At 38.9% G+C, this 15,535-nt stretch overlaps 1 protein-coding gene across 1 annotated transcript in view; it reads right to left on the bottom strand.

The window, feature by feature from the left end:
• LOC117306873 (fibrillin-2-like) overlaps nt 1-13,339 on the bottom strand; it is a 66,588-nt gene extending 53,249 nt beyond the window's left edge. The window contains exon 1 of the mRNA XM_033791434.1: nt 12,703-13,339. Coding sequence (XP_033647325.1) covers nt 12,703-12,749 — 47 coding nt within the window. The 5' untranslated portion in view covers nt 12,750-13,339. The remainder of the gene's footprint in view (nt 1-12,702) is intronic.
• Nucleotides 13,340-15,535: the final 2,196 nt, after the last annotated feature.

Genomic DNA, 15,535 nt, shown 5'->3' with positions numbered 1-15,535 from the left:
TTTCCATAACTCACCTGTGTAATTTCCAATAAGATATTATAATTAATAAATTATGTGTACACTGACAAAGTTAACTCTATTTAAGCATTGTCCTTTAAAGAAAATTGGCATCACTTCCTTGTTTTTATGCAAGTTGCATATCATCTTGGCAAAGGGTCTCGTTTGAAATTCCTGTGCATTCCATGTCAACTTCCTTTTTTTGCCAAACAATCCCATGATTTATTTTAGGACATGGGGTCTCACCCTTGTTGTTAAGCCCATAATAATTTATCTCTGACAAATTCACAACACAATGTGTAATTTATCAAAGGAGCCATAACATTTAACTGGGGCCTAGCGTGGTTTGGCACAAGCCCAGTTTTCTACCACACAATGGGATCCAAGTCAGAAACCACAAAAAGGAAAATGCTGCTGCAATAAGTTGGCTTACCAGTCTGATAAACACTGTGTCAAATAATAAGTATTATTTTAACTTTTATTGGACTTTCAAAGGATGGGTTATTATAAAACCTTTGTTTTGTGCAAATAAATAATGAAACAATGAAAGTAAAAGTTATGCAAACAGAAAGTATATTTTGCTTAGTAAATGATTTATTCATTGTATTTTATTTTATTACATATTTATATGTATTTATTTGTTTTTTTCTTTGTTTATATTATTGTTTTCAACGTTAAACTATGGCCCTTTTCGAAACCACGGCTCCAGATTTGGCTCAGGCTATGTTGGCCTCGCGGTTGTTTTTACAGTTTTGTGCACGCTTTGCGAATGTGTTCGAGCGAGCCTGAAGCCGAATCCAGAGCCAAAGACGTGGATTCGAAAAGGGGCACAGTGTGAAAAATCTCATGAATAAACCTTTGGTCAAGTTAAACTTGTGACTATAGTTTAACTTGTTAAATCTTTCGAGCCCTGGTGCATGGACAACTGCAGGGTCATACAAACTAAATCTAACAAAGCTCAATAGTAAATGCCAATCCCCGTGATTGTTGACCTCTTAAACTCTATCCTACTTCCTAACCCAGCCTCAGTACTGATCACAAATTAAACTTCTGTTTTCCATCAAGCGCAACCCATTTACAAACTTCTCAAGGATGAAGACTTGCATCTTGCTGAGAGTCTCATTAAAAACACATGGAGAAGATAATAATTATCAATGGTTAACAAAGATGGTTTAGCACACATACCGCAGTGCAATTTTCTCGGACTTTCTCAACTCACAAAAGAGCATGCAGCCCCCAGCTCGTTTTGGGGCTGAAGGGTAATCCAACACAATACTGTCTCAGCCCTCTCACGTTCTCATTTACATATATACCTGTATTTATAGACCTGGTTTAAGGGAAGCAATTATGGTTTCGTGCCTCGCTCAAGGACACAAGTGTTATAACTGGGAATCAAACCCACACTTCGATGACTCAGCCACCAAAGTTTGAGTCTGACGCAGTAACTCGACCATAACAACCTTTACATCATACCTTTGGTATTTAAACGTGGCGTTGATAGAACTACCAAAGCATGAAGGAGTTCATGTCAGCTTTCAAGACCTGGAGATAAATTTCTCCTTGGTAGTAAAACTTGATATGACTTTGTTGTAGTCATATTGTTACCTTTGATGAATGATACTTCTATTTGTGGAGTAACTCTAGACTATCAAGAAGTAGGCCTAAACAAATTAAGCAAGGTTTGTACATTCTTGACTGCCGAGTCATTCTTATTGATGCCTGCTCAGGTACAGTCTGGGTATGATCAAGTTTTGCCCTACAATGACATTATTATTATTTTTTTTGAAGCACTTTTAGACCAAAAAATCCAAATGTCCCCATTATGCAATATTCAGTTGGTTTAAAATAACTGAGCTGTGAGACCATCCTTTCTCTGTGTTGAGACCATTGTTGACATTCTTCGCAAATTGTTAGTATTCTTGTTGAGGGAGGGTGGGGGAGGGGGGCAACCAAAATGTTCTCTCTCTGGTTAATAATCATACAATCATTTCATATTTAGTACCTGCTGAAGTGATTGATTATAGACGTCCCTGGAGCGATTGTTAATAGTGAGGCAGGAAATTGTTTATCTGTTGGGGGCACTTGGAGGTCACCCAAGTATACATTTAGGAAGTGATAATATGATGATTTGAAGATAGGGCTGTGATAGAGCGCAGGTGCTGAAAGGGTGCATGGTGAGAGGGTGAGAGGGGTTGGTGGAGTGTAGGGTAAAGAGGAATGGAGCTTGAGGAGGATGTAAGATCGGCCTGGGCCCAGAGGGATTGGTGCGGGGGGGGGGGGGGGGGGGGGGGGGGGACACAAGGTGGGGCTGTGATATAGAGCACAGGTGGTGAGATGGTATAGAGAGGTTTGTGGGTATAGGGTATAGAGGAAGGGAGCATGAGGAGGATGTAAGAGGCATGGGCCCAGAGGGATTGGTGAGGGCAGGGTGGGGGACAGGGTGGTGAAGATAGTGCTGTGATAGAGCGAAGGTGCTGAGAGGTATAGTGATAGGGTCTGGAGAGGCTGAGGTGTAGTATGGGGTGTATAGGGGGGGGGGGTCCAGGGGGTCCAGGAAGGGAGCTTGAGAGGGGCTGGTGGGGGGGGACAGTGTGGTGAAGATAGGGCTGTGATAGAGCTAGTGCAGGTGGTGAGAGGGTAGAGAGAGGGTGGTGAGAGGTTGGAGGGTGTATGGGGGTAGAGGAAGGGAGATGGATAAGGATGTAAGTGGCCCTGTGACACCAGAGGGTTGGGGATGTGTATCATGACAGGGATTGGCAAAAGCTTCCATAATCTGAGGACAAGGTAGTGACATAACTTGTACACAAAACTCTGCTAACAATGGAGGGGGTTAGTTTGACCATGGTTTGACCAAGGATGATCCCAGGTGCAGAATAGACCGATCCATTAAAGTCACCTGGAAGTATAATTTTGTTTTCTTCAAACATTAGTGTATATGTTTCTGAACAATAAACAATTTTTTTAAGTAATTGTTTTAAATATGTTTCTAAACAATAAACAATTTGTTTAAGTAATTGTTTTAAACGATTTATATGTTAAGAAAAAAAAAAAAAAAAAGTTGTATGGGGATGACTCCGCCTACCCCTTTTGTGATGTCAATCGAGGCAGACTTTGCCTCGATCGAACACCGAACAGATGTACGTGCAAGTACATTCAAGTCCTAGTCGTGAGTTTGCACATTTTAAAAAAGGTTTTTTTCTTGCATTTTTCTGGCAATGTCGACCAGGTGTATTGATGCTGGATGCAGGAAAACAACTTAAGGTGGGGTCAGTTTGCAAAGTTGTCTGGTCTGACGTCTTTTCCAGCGCTGTGCAGCAAACACTTTGAGCCGTCGTGCTTTGAGAATCCGGAATACACTACACATTTTGACATAAAGAGAAACGTTTTTTTCTAAAACATGACGCCATCCCAACAATTTTTTAAGTCGAAGGTACCTGAAAGACGTTACGAACCTGTAGGAGCATTTGCCTAATGTGAAAAAAATCAGGCAGTGTTTCAACTTTTAGGGCATGCTTGCGCCAAGCATTTGTAAATAACATGGAAACTAATTTTTTAAAACCTTACTTTATTGTTTATTCATATTCCACCCATCAAAACACATTAGTGGCAAAAGCTTTATTTTGACAAAATACCACTTCCAGGTGACTTTAAGCGCCGCCCCACATTGCGTATTGACCAATCACAACCCATAGCACAACCAAAAGCCGACACTACAAAGTCCGACATGCGTGCGCGTATGCTTGGCGTGCGCGGCAGAGTTGTGCAGAATGGCATTGGAGAGGCTCATGTGTTCTTGCTCACACGTGTGCCGTGGGCGGAGCCTAATGGATCGTGGAATAGGCAGAATCAGGCTTTATGAAAATAGCTGCTGAAGTAGATCAAAACAATAGGTTACATCTTTCTCTATTGTTACATTCAGCAAGGTTTGTTAGCTTTGAAAACAGCTACTGTGACTTTTTAGTTCAATAAAATTTTAAAATCACCAACAGGAACTGCAAGTTGTAAACTCTCATCCTTTTTTTGACAGTAGAATCTCTCCTTGGTTTGCTATGGTTTGCTTGACCCATTTTTCGTCTACTTCCTAAACAAAACAAGACTTTCATGGATACGGCGGTTTCAGAGTCTTACAAAAACACAATCAGGTCAAAAACCCATGTTTTGTTTACGCTTATGTTAAGGGAGGAACTTTTGTTACCATAGTTACATGGTAACATTTGGCCATGTGTCAGCAAGCTGTCACATCCTGGCATTGAACACAATTGATGGTAATCTTACAATGTTTTATCGCTGAAACAAGTTAACACAGGACATACCGTGAAGACATACTAGGACCAATAACTGCAATAAACAGTACTTATTTTGAAATCAGTTCACCACCGGGGCTGTGTGAGAACTCTGAGATCATTTTATGTCAAACTACTAGAAGTAATAACTACTTCAAGTAGGTACTTGAGCCATGTTAAACATAACTCTACATGCTTTTAAATTGTTGACAGCGTTATTTAGTTTTGACAGTATTTCTGGGTGCTCCTACCACGGAAGGTTGCCACAAAAATCTTGAATGGCCCGACGTTTTGACCCTAGCAATTTGAAGACTAATGTAGGTGTATATAAAAAAATCCTTAATAAGGGTCAGTTCATACCTGTCAAGACAGTTTAACGACAGGGTTCTGTGGAAACTAAATTGGGATGCCACAAGAGAATGGGATGCCGCAAAAGAATGGTGTGTAAGTTAACTACCTGACGTTTCGATCTAAAGGCTAAACGAAAGGTGCAGGCCTTCAAGGAAATACATTTACTTAAAGGTCAGTTCATGGCTGTCCAGAAAGTTTAAAGGCAGTGGACTCTATTGGTAATTACTCAAAATAATTATTAGCATTAAACCTTTTTTGGTGACAAATAATGGGGAGAGATTGATGGTATAAAACATTGTGAGAAACGGCTCCCTCTGAAGTGCCGTAGTTTTTGAGAAAGAAGTAATTTTTCACGAATTTGATTTTGAGACCTCAGATTTAGAACTGAAGGTCTCGAAATCGACCATCTAAACGCACACAACTTCGTGTGACAAGGGTGTTTTTTTCTTTCATTATTATCTTGCAAGTTCGATGACCGATTGAGCTCAAATATTCACAGGTTTGTTATTTTATGCATATGTTGAGATACACCAACTGTGAAGGCTAGTCTTGACAATTACCAATAGTGTCCACTGCCTTTAACGACAGATTCTGTGATAATATGAAAACAAATAGTTAATGGCCTGATGTTTTGACCCTAACAAGTCTTTCTCTCGCAGGCTCAATGAAAGGTGATATAGAAATGCATTTCCTTAAGGGTCAGTTCACATCTGTCAAGACAGTTTAACGACAGATTCTGTGAAAGTTATAATGAGATGCCACAAAAAAAAGGTGCCTAATGGAGTTAATTTCCTGATGTTTCAACCCTATCAAGGTGTTTCTTGAAGGCTTTAACTACAGGTGTGAAGAAATTCATTTCCTTGATAATTTTGTGGCCGTCAAGAAAGTTTAACAACATATTCTGTGGATACTGTATTGGAAGTCGGGACATCACAAAAGAAACGCGAAAAGTAATGGTTAATTGGCTTGATGTTTTGACCCTAACAACAGAGTCTTTCTCTCAGGCTAAAGGAAAGGTGATTAAGAAATACATTTCCTTTGAGGGTCAGTTCTTATCTGTCAAGACAGTTTAAAGACAGATTCTGTGGAAGTTATAATTGGATGCCCAAAAGAGAAGGGTACCAAAAATACATGCCCTAAAGCTCTGACCCTAGCAAAGTCTTTCTCAAAGGCTAAACGAAAGGTGATAAAAAGATTTCCTTTAGGTTCATCTCATGTCTTTCAAGAAAGTTTAAAGGAAAAAGCAAGATCTATGGAAAAATCCAGGCCTCCAATATACAGCTTGAACACATAGCTGTTAACACTATGAAAACACACATAACTGTTCCCACCTCCCCCAAAGTATCAGCGTGACATAGTAGCATTGAAGTTTGATCACTTGTATGTAATTCATCCTGACATATAATTCAACCCCACGTCATGAATGTTAACTGAAGGAACGCAGCTTGTTCCCATTCCATGAGGCTGTCCTGAGCACATGAAATAGAGTGTGTGGAGATAAATTATCAAGACTACTCTCAGGGACCCCATAGCCTTGACTTGGGGTCTCTACTCTGTCTCAATTGGTAGAGTGAGGAATCACACACTTGCACAGTAATCCTCAAGGTACTGCTAAGTTTTCCTTTTTTTTTTTTGCAAGTTTTTCTTTAGATCAACCATAGTCTAGCCAGGTCCTTATTATGTGATTACACCAGGCCAGGCGTCGATTTCACAAAACTCTTCCTAACTCAAGACTTATCTTAGGACTAAGGACGGCTCCCAACCCTGCACTGTAGCATGCAGATCTTAAGATTAATCCTAAGTTAGGACGAGTTACTCGTCCTAACTCGAGATAAGACGAGTCCTAACTCTTTGTGAAATCGACCCCTGGAACTTAACATGGACTCCAGCCTCCATTGCCCTGGTTTTGCCTTTCTGCCCCTTCAAAAGGTACTGCTAAGTTTTTCTTCGATCAACCATAGTCTAGTCAGGTCCTTATTATGTGATTACACCAGACCTGGAACTTAACATGGACTTCAGCCTCCATGCCCTGGTTTTGCCTTTCTGCCCCACTAATCAAAAGTTTGTCATAGACTATATGATTTTGCAATTAGCCTTTTTGAGAGATGGTGGACATCACTGATTGGGCGCTATTCAGTATGCATTAATTTGTTGATAGCATATCCATTCTTTATGTAAATCTTGTGCTTTTGGCAATCGTAAATTGATCTTTTTTTACATTGTATTTGTACAATTTTTCTTTGGGGCTATCCTTGGAAAATTTGGTGCAGTTTTCTCTCTTGTTTTTTTTGTACTTTCATTTATTTATTTCCATTGTTATCCTTTCTGTTGTTACTGCGTTTTATCTGCATAAATTCCACACAAATAAAATCAAATCAATTGCGTGTTTTATGACATAGTGTAGACTGGCATTATGGCGAGCCCCTTCCTTGTTTTAAACCAGTCTAACATGCAGTTTCAGATGCCAATCATATTTGTGGTTAACCAGAAACACGTACTCAGGTTTCTGTCAAGTGGGAACTATTAATAGTTTCTTTTTACAGGAAAATGACAGCTTTGCCAAAACTTTCTGCTGGGAGACTGTTGACACTGTCACAGGCCTCAAAAGTGTCCAAGTAAAGAGGTACACAAATGATCAACTGCTAAATAATGCTGTTCGCTGTTCCCTTCATGTTGTTTTATGAAAAGCAGTCTATAATAAATACTGGTGTTTGTTTCCTCTTGAAATTGCTGTGGTATTTAAGTCTGCAGTTATGTTTTTTTCCCTAAAGGCAGTGGACACTATTCGTAATTACTCAAAATAATTATTAGCATAAAACCTTACTTTGTAACAAGTAATAGGGAGAGGTTGATAATATAAAACATTGTAAGAAACGGCTCTCTTTGTAGTGACGTAGTTTTCGAGAAAGAAGTAATTTTCCATGAATTTGAGGTCTCGAAATCAAGCATCTGAAAGCACACATCTTCTTGTGACAAGGGTGTTTTTTTCTTCCATTATTATCTCGCAACTTCGATGACCAATTGAGTTCAAATTTTCACAGGTTTGTTATTTTGTGCATATGTTGAGATACACCAAGTGGGAAGAGTGGTCTTTGACAATTACCAAAGGTTTCCGGCCATCGTCTTTAAGTAAACTTGAGCATTCTTGAAAGAGAAACAAAAAGAACACCAGTCAGCAACCCTGTGTGTTCTGGGTTTACTTATCACTTCTTTCTGGATATTGCATAAAATTGCTTCTCGTGACCAAGACAAAATGTTGTTGTTATTTTAAACTTCCACAAACTTCCACAAAACCATTTGTGGACCAGGGGTCCACAAATGGTTTTTTTTAATTTTTTTTTTATAAGGACAAATGTGTTGCAACTTGCAAGCATCAACTTTGTAAGGTGTTTTTCACTTTTCTATGGACGTAAAAAGAAAAAGGAAATCAGCTTCTCGGGTGAGAAAATCACACGCCAGCCCTTCTCATTTTTTCCTAGGTAATCTATTTTTGCTTGAAACAAATGGTTTCAGCCTGTTGTTGTAACATTTCTGACTAATGTTGCCCTAACACTAACAAAAGCTTCTTTACAACAGACCCCCCCCCCCCCTAAAGGTATTGAAGCGATGTGCGTGCCACGCAGCGAAGTGGAAGTTTGTTTTTGGACAAATAATGTGTACTTTGGATTGATTTGTTTCCATGAGGATATCCTTTTTAAACCGGAAGGTATACCCTTGAATTCGTTAACCCTCAAACTTGTAAGTAAAGAATATCTCATGGGCACCTGAAACGTTTTTATCTGTTTAGACCATAGAGCATGAGCTACAATTGCTGAGAAAAAAATGTAAAAAATACAGGAATATTATTGGCACAATGTCTTGGGCTCAATGTTCAGCTCATTGATATGTTATTGTCAAATGGGTTATATAACAACTAGTTGTAATTTCTATATTTTATAAATAAATAAACAAATAAATAAATAAAACTACAACAACAAAACAAGGAATGTTGGTCAAGTTTGGAAATATTTGCTTGTTTGACCACTAACCGTGTTTTAGAGTATTATCTTATAATTTGTTTTTCCTCCAATAACAATAATACAAGTTTTTGGTAAGAAAAATGAAGTAAAACTGACACCTAACTGAGGCAATGGAAGCAATTGCCCCAATTGCCTCCAAGCACCTGGGCCCAATTTCATAAAGCCTGTAAGCACGAACATTTGCTTAGCATGAAATTTCTTCCTTGATAAAAACAGGATTGCCAACCAAATTTCCTTATCAATTTAAGGATAAGCAAACAACAGCTGAATACCAGTAACAAGCAATATGCTACAAATGGAAATTTAGTTGGTAAGCCTGTTTTTAGGCAGCATGCAGCATCAAAGTCCAGCTTTCTCCAGAAGACCATCAGAGCATACTGATCGAAACGTCGAGTTGAAACCAACGGTTCTTTTCAGAAACACCCCAACTCATTAGAGATAGTCATTACATGATGTTACCGCAAACCTTTCTATATCGTATTTCCACCATGCAAAGTTTCAAATCCTACTTAAGCCTGTTTTTATCAAGGAAGAAATTTCATGTTAAGCAAATTTTCATGCCTACAAGCTTTATGAAACTGAGCCCCTGGTCATGTTCCAGCAGAACCTTAAGAGCAAGCCTGAAACAACAATCCTCTGTGAGAACAACTTGAGGAAAATATCGATCAGATCACCGGAGGTAGCAAAATACAATCTGAACAGATGGCTTTTAAATTGACAGAAGCAAAGGTGAGCTATGTGACCAAAATGGTATTTATCAAAGGCTAGAGAGAGAACACCAAAGGTTAAAAAGTCAACTTACAACTTCAGAGATACAACAGGGAAAATATTGGTCAAAATTGCACAAGGATAAGGTTTCAGGTATTTCAAGGGATATGTTTGGTAACACTGTCATCCAGGGCTCCATTTATGGAGGAAAGCCACAATACCACTATGGGCTCAGGGGTCGATTTCACAAAGAGTTAGGACTAGTCCTAACTTAGGACAAGTCCTACGAGATATTTAAAAACTTAAGGCTGGTCTTAAGTTAGGACAAGTAATTCGTCATAACTTAAGACAAGACAGGTCTTAACTCTTTGTGAAATCCACCCCAGCATTTTATGAGGACCAGAATTTTATTTTACAAGACCAGAATCAAAATTGAGAACTTTTCTTTTGCTTCTTTGAAGGAAGACTAATCTCATTGTGTTATGGGTGTATCACTTTAGTACAACAGAATTATAATATATTTATCGGACTCAAAGTCAACACTTTAAACTTTTTCCCAGCAATTATTTTGAAAATTCAGGTACAGTCACTTATACAAAAAGATGGTCAGAGTATATCAAACGTCACAACAAATTCCTCCAGCTTATCTCAGAGTCCACAACAATCCCATTCAAATGGTGCTCCCGTAAATTTACACAACTAAGTATTTTCACTGAGAGTTAAATCTAGAAATAATCAGAGGCCATTGCCGCCGTTGCCTTCGCTCCCTTAAACTGCTCTCAGACACAATCTAAATCTCTAACGGATATGCCCTTTACTTACTTTTCAGAAGTAACCTTGCCCTTTAAAACTGTACCAGGCCTCCAAAGTTGTACATCATATTGTTGTTGATCTAATTGACAAAAGTTTACCTCCCTCTTTTCCTGACTGACTTTTACTTGATTTACAGCCGTGTGAGTCAAAAGAATTTGTACAGAGAAGTGACCCCTAAACGAAGTACAACCCTTCAATGTGTTCCCCACAACTATCCAACAGATAACCAAAATTTCACCGGCCAGATAGAATCTCTACCGCTTAACAGTATGTGGACTGTCGCCAGTGGGATTGTTGTTAGTGATACCTGCCAGATGAAACTGTATGATATCAACGTTGCTAACCAAACATTGTTCAAGGTAGGAAGTGCCCAGGTCTGGTGAGTCATTGAAAAACCTTGCAAAAACTTTATAAAACTCATTAAGCAGTCATGACAGGTTTGACAAGGCTCAAAGTTACTTTTGGAAAGGGGATACAAACATTAAGATGAAGATAACTTAGGGAGACGAAAGAATTGATGTTCTCTTAAAAAAGTATAAATTGTACAGGATTGAGGGAAACATGAACAGCAGGCAAGAAGTTCCAAAGAGATGCAGTAGGTGGAAACTTTCTTTGAGGAAGTTGTAAATTTCTATTGGACCAATTCAAGGAGCATAAGGGGCAAAGGAGGCAGTAACCTATTAAAACAACCACTCGGTCTGATATTTAGCATACTACCGGTAAGCTAAAGCTTTCAGCAAGCAATATATTTAGTGTCTTTTTAACCCCTTATCAGACTGAACGTTTCACTTTACATTCAACTTCAATTCAACAATATTTATTTCCAAGTTCCTCAATCAATATCAATAAATCGTAAACAGTGATATGTGTGATACAACAATTTTAGGAATTGGGGGGCACAACCAAGTCAGCATGGTTTGTGCATAGTGCAAGCCTTGCTCTATGGTTTGTGTTACATTGAATGGAGTATTATGGCTGAGCAATAATTTCAACACCCTGTTTTGAACTTTACAGCAGATCTCCCCTCACAATTTCAAAATCCTGGCTCACCCTGATAACACTAATAAGCCGAAAGCTATCAGCAAACAATATCTTGGTGTCTTTCGAAACTTCTTATCAGACACTCTACTTTCCACTCACAAACATGGCTGAGCAATAATTTCAATAACAGCAGATCTCTCCCTCTGCCCCCCCCCCCCTCCTCACTATTTCTGAATCCTGGCTCACACCCTGCCAGCATGCTTCACCGGGAAGCATGTCTATTAACAATACTCCACCAACGGTGCATGTTACTCAGACACCCAGACACTAGAGATTTCCCCTTCCCAACGTGCACTCCTCCCTTGTTTACAATGCTACCTTCGTTCCATAAAGGTCACTGAACCCATGCCTTGTTAAAGTGAAAGTCCCTAGTCAGAAAAAAAGGGACAAATGGATTTTATCCCAAGCCAACAGAACTCCTTTAAAGGGTTTGATACCTTTGTTTTAGATCAAGTTTTTGGCCGTGACATGAATCGCTACTCACTGTGAATGAAGATGTACGAATAATTTACCTGAAGTTTCAGCTTCATTAGCCATCAAGGATTTAAGAGGGGGGGGGAAGTGAAAACCACCAAGCAATGTTTTATCAGGAGAGTCCATAAACTCAGTTGTTAATGCTGAAATAATTTGTTTTTAAATAATTTACTAATTTCACAAATACTACAGCAAGTCAGCAAGTAATATATGAAGGAAAGCTTTGAACTACAATTATCTTTAAGTCGAGTAAGTTTATTGTAAACCTGTGGACATTTGTATTTTGTGTTGTACTCGAACCCTTTAAATAACTCTGTGAACATAATGAGGGAATGTGAGGGAATGTGAGGGAATTACTTTGTGAGAATGAAAAGGGTACAAAACAGGAATCAACTTTTTTAGAATTGATCATTTCAATCTGCGTTGAAATCGATCCTTTACAAATAGAAGTGACTTTCAAAAGAACTAATTCCCATAAGGAGTGGGTTGCCCAGCACACGCACCGTCTATTTCTGTACATAATGATGGCCGACACAAGCAAGATTTTGTTTCATCAAGTTAAACAAATTAAATAATATATGACACCCACTTTTGTCACTGAAAGAGGAAAAGACAACTCAGCTATTCAATTTAAATTGTCTATACAACTGCTTTCTCCTCTTCAGAATACCAAACACTTTCATTTCCCATAGATATGAAGTAAAATTAACTTTAATCAAGCAAATAAATTGTTTGCATCTTAAATTGAAAATTTCACAATTGACAGTAGAGTTTATTACATTTTGCTAAAGCAAACCTTGCTATAGACAACAGACACTTCTTAAGCTTTTAACACAAATATGTCTGTTGCACTTCATGCAATCTTGCAAAATTCAATCAAAGCCCAATTTGAGCAGAAAGGGTCATCTTCCCTTGGAATTTAAAGCAATCTTCTCTTAAAATTGTAAGCAATTTTGTTTCAACTCAAGTAATCATAGATTATTTTTGTTTAAGATCTGAGAAAAGTATGTACTCACATTATTGCCAGGCACTTTACAATCGCGTTCATCTTGATTTGTAGCATCAGTAATCAGCAAAAAGTTGACTTCAAAATGTTAATCAGATTTCTCCAGATGAATGAATAAAAAGCACCTTGGTCCTGTGCCAAGCTTAAGAAACTGAAGCTTGTAACAGAGTTCACAACACAAGAGAGCGGTGTGTCTGTTGATCAGCAGCCCTGTGTCCACAGATGATGATCACACAATCAGATCTGTAGTACTAATGGGTTCTGGCTTTTGATGGGGTACGCACCATTGGGTAGTGATCACCGCTTCTGACTGTGTCACTACAGGGACAGCTGCTTGCAACAGGTTTGAGGGATTTAAACCAGACACGCTGAATCAACAGTCTTGGGGATAGTTTCTGGAGATCTCTCTTCCACAACGGCACTTTTTATAGGAGCTGGTGGTTTGCTGGGTCGGTGGTGGTGGTGTGTACCTCACTCGTAGGTGTACATGCCGCAGGGGTTGCCCAGGGCTGTGAGTGGTATAACCACGGATACTGTTACGCCTCGTGGGACACTTCCAACTTATTTTTGTGAATGACAGTTAAGAAGCAGAGCTGCCGGGTAATAATATGGATGTTACACCCACTCCACAGTCAGGTGCCAAAATTAGACAGCTTGGGAGGGTTGAGCCAATCTATAGTTAGAGAGGCAAGGTCAATGCCCATAACTGTTAAATCTAATTTACTTCAAGGATAAAAATGAAGACATTTAGAGTTCAAAAGAGCTGGGTTGTTATGGAGTTAACGGTGTTTTTAAGCGATTCTACGAAACAACTTTTTTTTTTTTTAGTGTGCCAAATGTTCAGTGAGCAGTTTTTCCCGGTCCCCAAAGCGACACAAAGAGAGAAGCAACAAAAACATGGGCAGTTTGCCGATACTAAATTGAAACCAGGAACTTTTTACATTTGTAAATGGGTCAAGGGAAACTGGTTTGTTTTCGTTTTGCTTGATGACGTCCATTAAATATTGCAGTAAGTCCTCAGCCCTGAGTTCCACACCACGACGGACAAAAAAAGGAAACAGGAAATTTTTCCTAATTATCAGTGTTTATGTGTGCTGTGACAAAAAAAACTAAATAAAGTAGTCAACATGTGTTCACAATTATGATGACATTTTGTTGAAGAATTTGGAACTTGGCATTTAAGGTTGAGGTTGGCAGAAATTGCTCCCAATAGAATGCCGGCATTGCTCTTGAGAGCGAGCATGCTGAACATGATAGGTAAATGTTAGCTATGGTTTTTGGAGTCATGCATGTTTGGCCCAGTTGTGTTAAAGGCTGTTTAACAGAAAATCGTACATTGCTAAGAAAAATCTTGCTTAGCAGAAACAGGTTACCAGCCAATATACTGTTTGTGACTGGTGTCCTGTTAATTTTTGCTCAAGTACTAGTTTATGCTTGTGGGCACTGTTTGGTTGCTTAGGTTTTTTTAAGTGACAGCCTTGTTGACACGAAGTCTTGCTAATAGCTTGGGTGGTAGGCTAGACATTTGGTATGCCTGGCAGTCAAGTTGCTGACTTGGGTGACAGCAATTGTTGATTTGGGTGGCAGGCATTGATAGCTTGTGTGGTAGGAAAAAGTGTATTAAGTTGTCAGGCTTTGGTGGCAGGAATTGGGTGGCAGGCATTGTTTGCTTTAGTGGCATGCACTACAGCCTTGACTGGTCAGCAGGACACTTCAGTTATTGTCATCACACCATGTGCACAGGCCCAGGTAGAAATATTTGGGTGAAGAGAAGAGAGGGTTTGGGTTGGTCGATGTTTGAGCTTGTTAGAGTTCCTTCAAGCAAAAGGGTTACACAATAAAATGTCAGTCACCAATCACCAACTAATCGTCGCACATGTTTACTTCTGCAAAAACAATGGAGCTGCAGTACCTGTAGTTCCCGGAAAGGTTTATGGTTTTGTAACAACCTTTTCAAGAATCTATAATGTACAAAATACGTAGCCTTCTGATTGGTGGGAATTCTGGAGTCAGTGCAATGGTGTAATGTTGCACCATAAGGCTACAAGCCATTCTCATTTGCAACTTATGCAACTTATTTATTGATTATACATCCACAACACAAAAATTGCCAAAAACAGGACAAGTAAGACACGAGAAGAAATGTTCAGTTTTAGACATTGAAGGAACGCCCAAATGAAGGAAAACCATGCAGCCAGGTAGACACTGAAAACCCAATCCACATGCAAGGGCCCAGTCTGATGGATTTGAACCAAGGTCAAAAGACGTGAAAGGCCGGCAAAGAAATAAGTGAGCAAACTTTCACATTTTTTCTTTCACAATGGTTTAAGGGCTATTGCTCCATGATGCTAGTAATTCCTGATTGTTTCAAACTTGAATGAAATGAAATCAGCTAAATAAAAATCTTGTACAAGGAATTCTAAGGGAAAAAAAGAAAACAAATGAAACTCATAGTTTCAGGTTGAAATATTGTTATTAGAAGAAGAAAAAAAGGGTTCACCATAAAAGAAATCTATTCCTAAGCATCAAACTTTTCTACCGGAACACTCAACTGCAAATGAAAAAAAGAAAATACAAATCTCCTAGGAATTAGTTCTGAACTCTTGCAGTTGAACCAAGGTCGTAAATTTAGGATCTACTTTATGTATTCCGAAAGCACCATTATCATACATTTACAATCTTTTTTCTGTACCCAAAAAGTGTCATAAATCATACATGTACGCCCTATCACAAGAGGGCATTCTTAAACTCAAGAAATACTATTGACTTTGGGATGTACCCAGGAAACACAAATCAGCAAGATACATCATGTTTGATGAAAAAGACTTGGAAAAAAAAATTGA

The sequence above is a fragment of the Asterias rubens genome, chromosome 2 (genome assembly GCF_902459465.1).
Source record: "Asterias rubens chromosome 2, eAstRub1.3, whole genome shotgun sequence".
In the NCBI taxonomy this organism is placed as follows: domain Eukaryota; kingdom Metazoa; phylum Echinodermata; class Asteroidea; order Forcipulatida; family Asteriidae; genus Asterias; species Asterias rubens.
The sequence above is the reverse complement of the archived record's forward strand: the minus strand, read 5'-3'. Positions and strand labels throughout refer to the sequence as shown.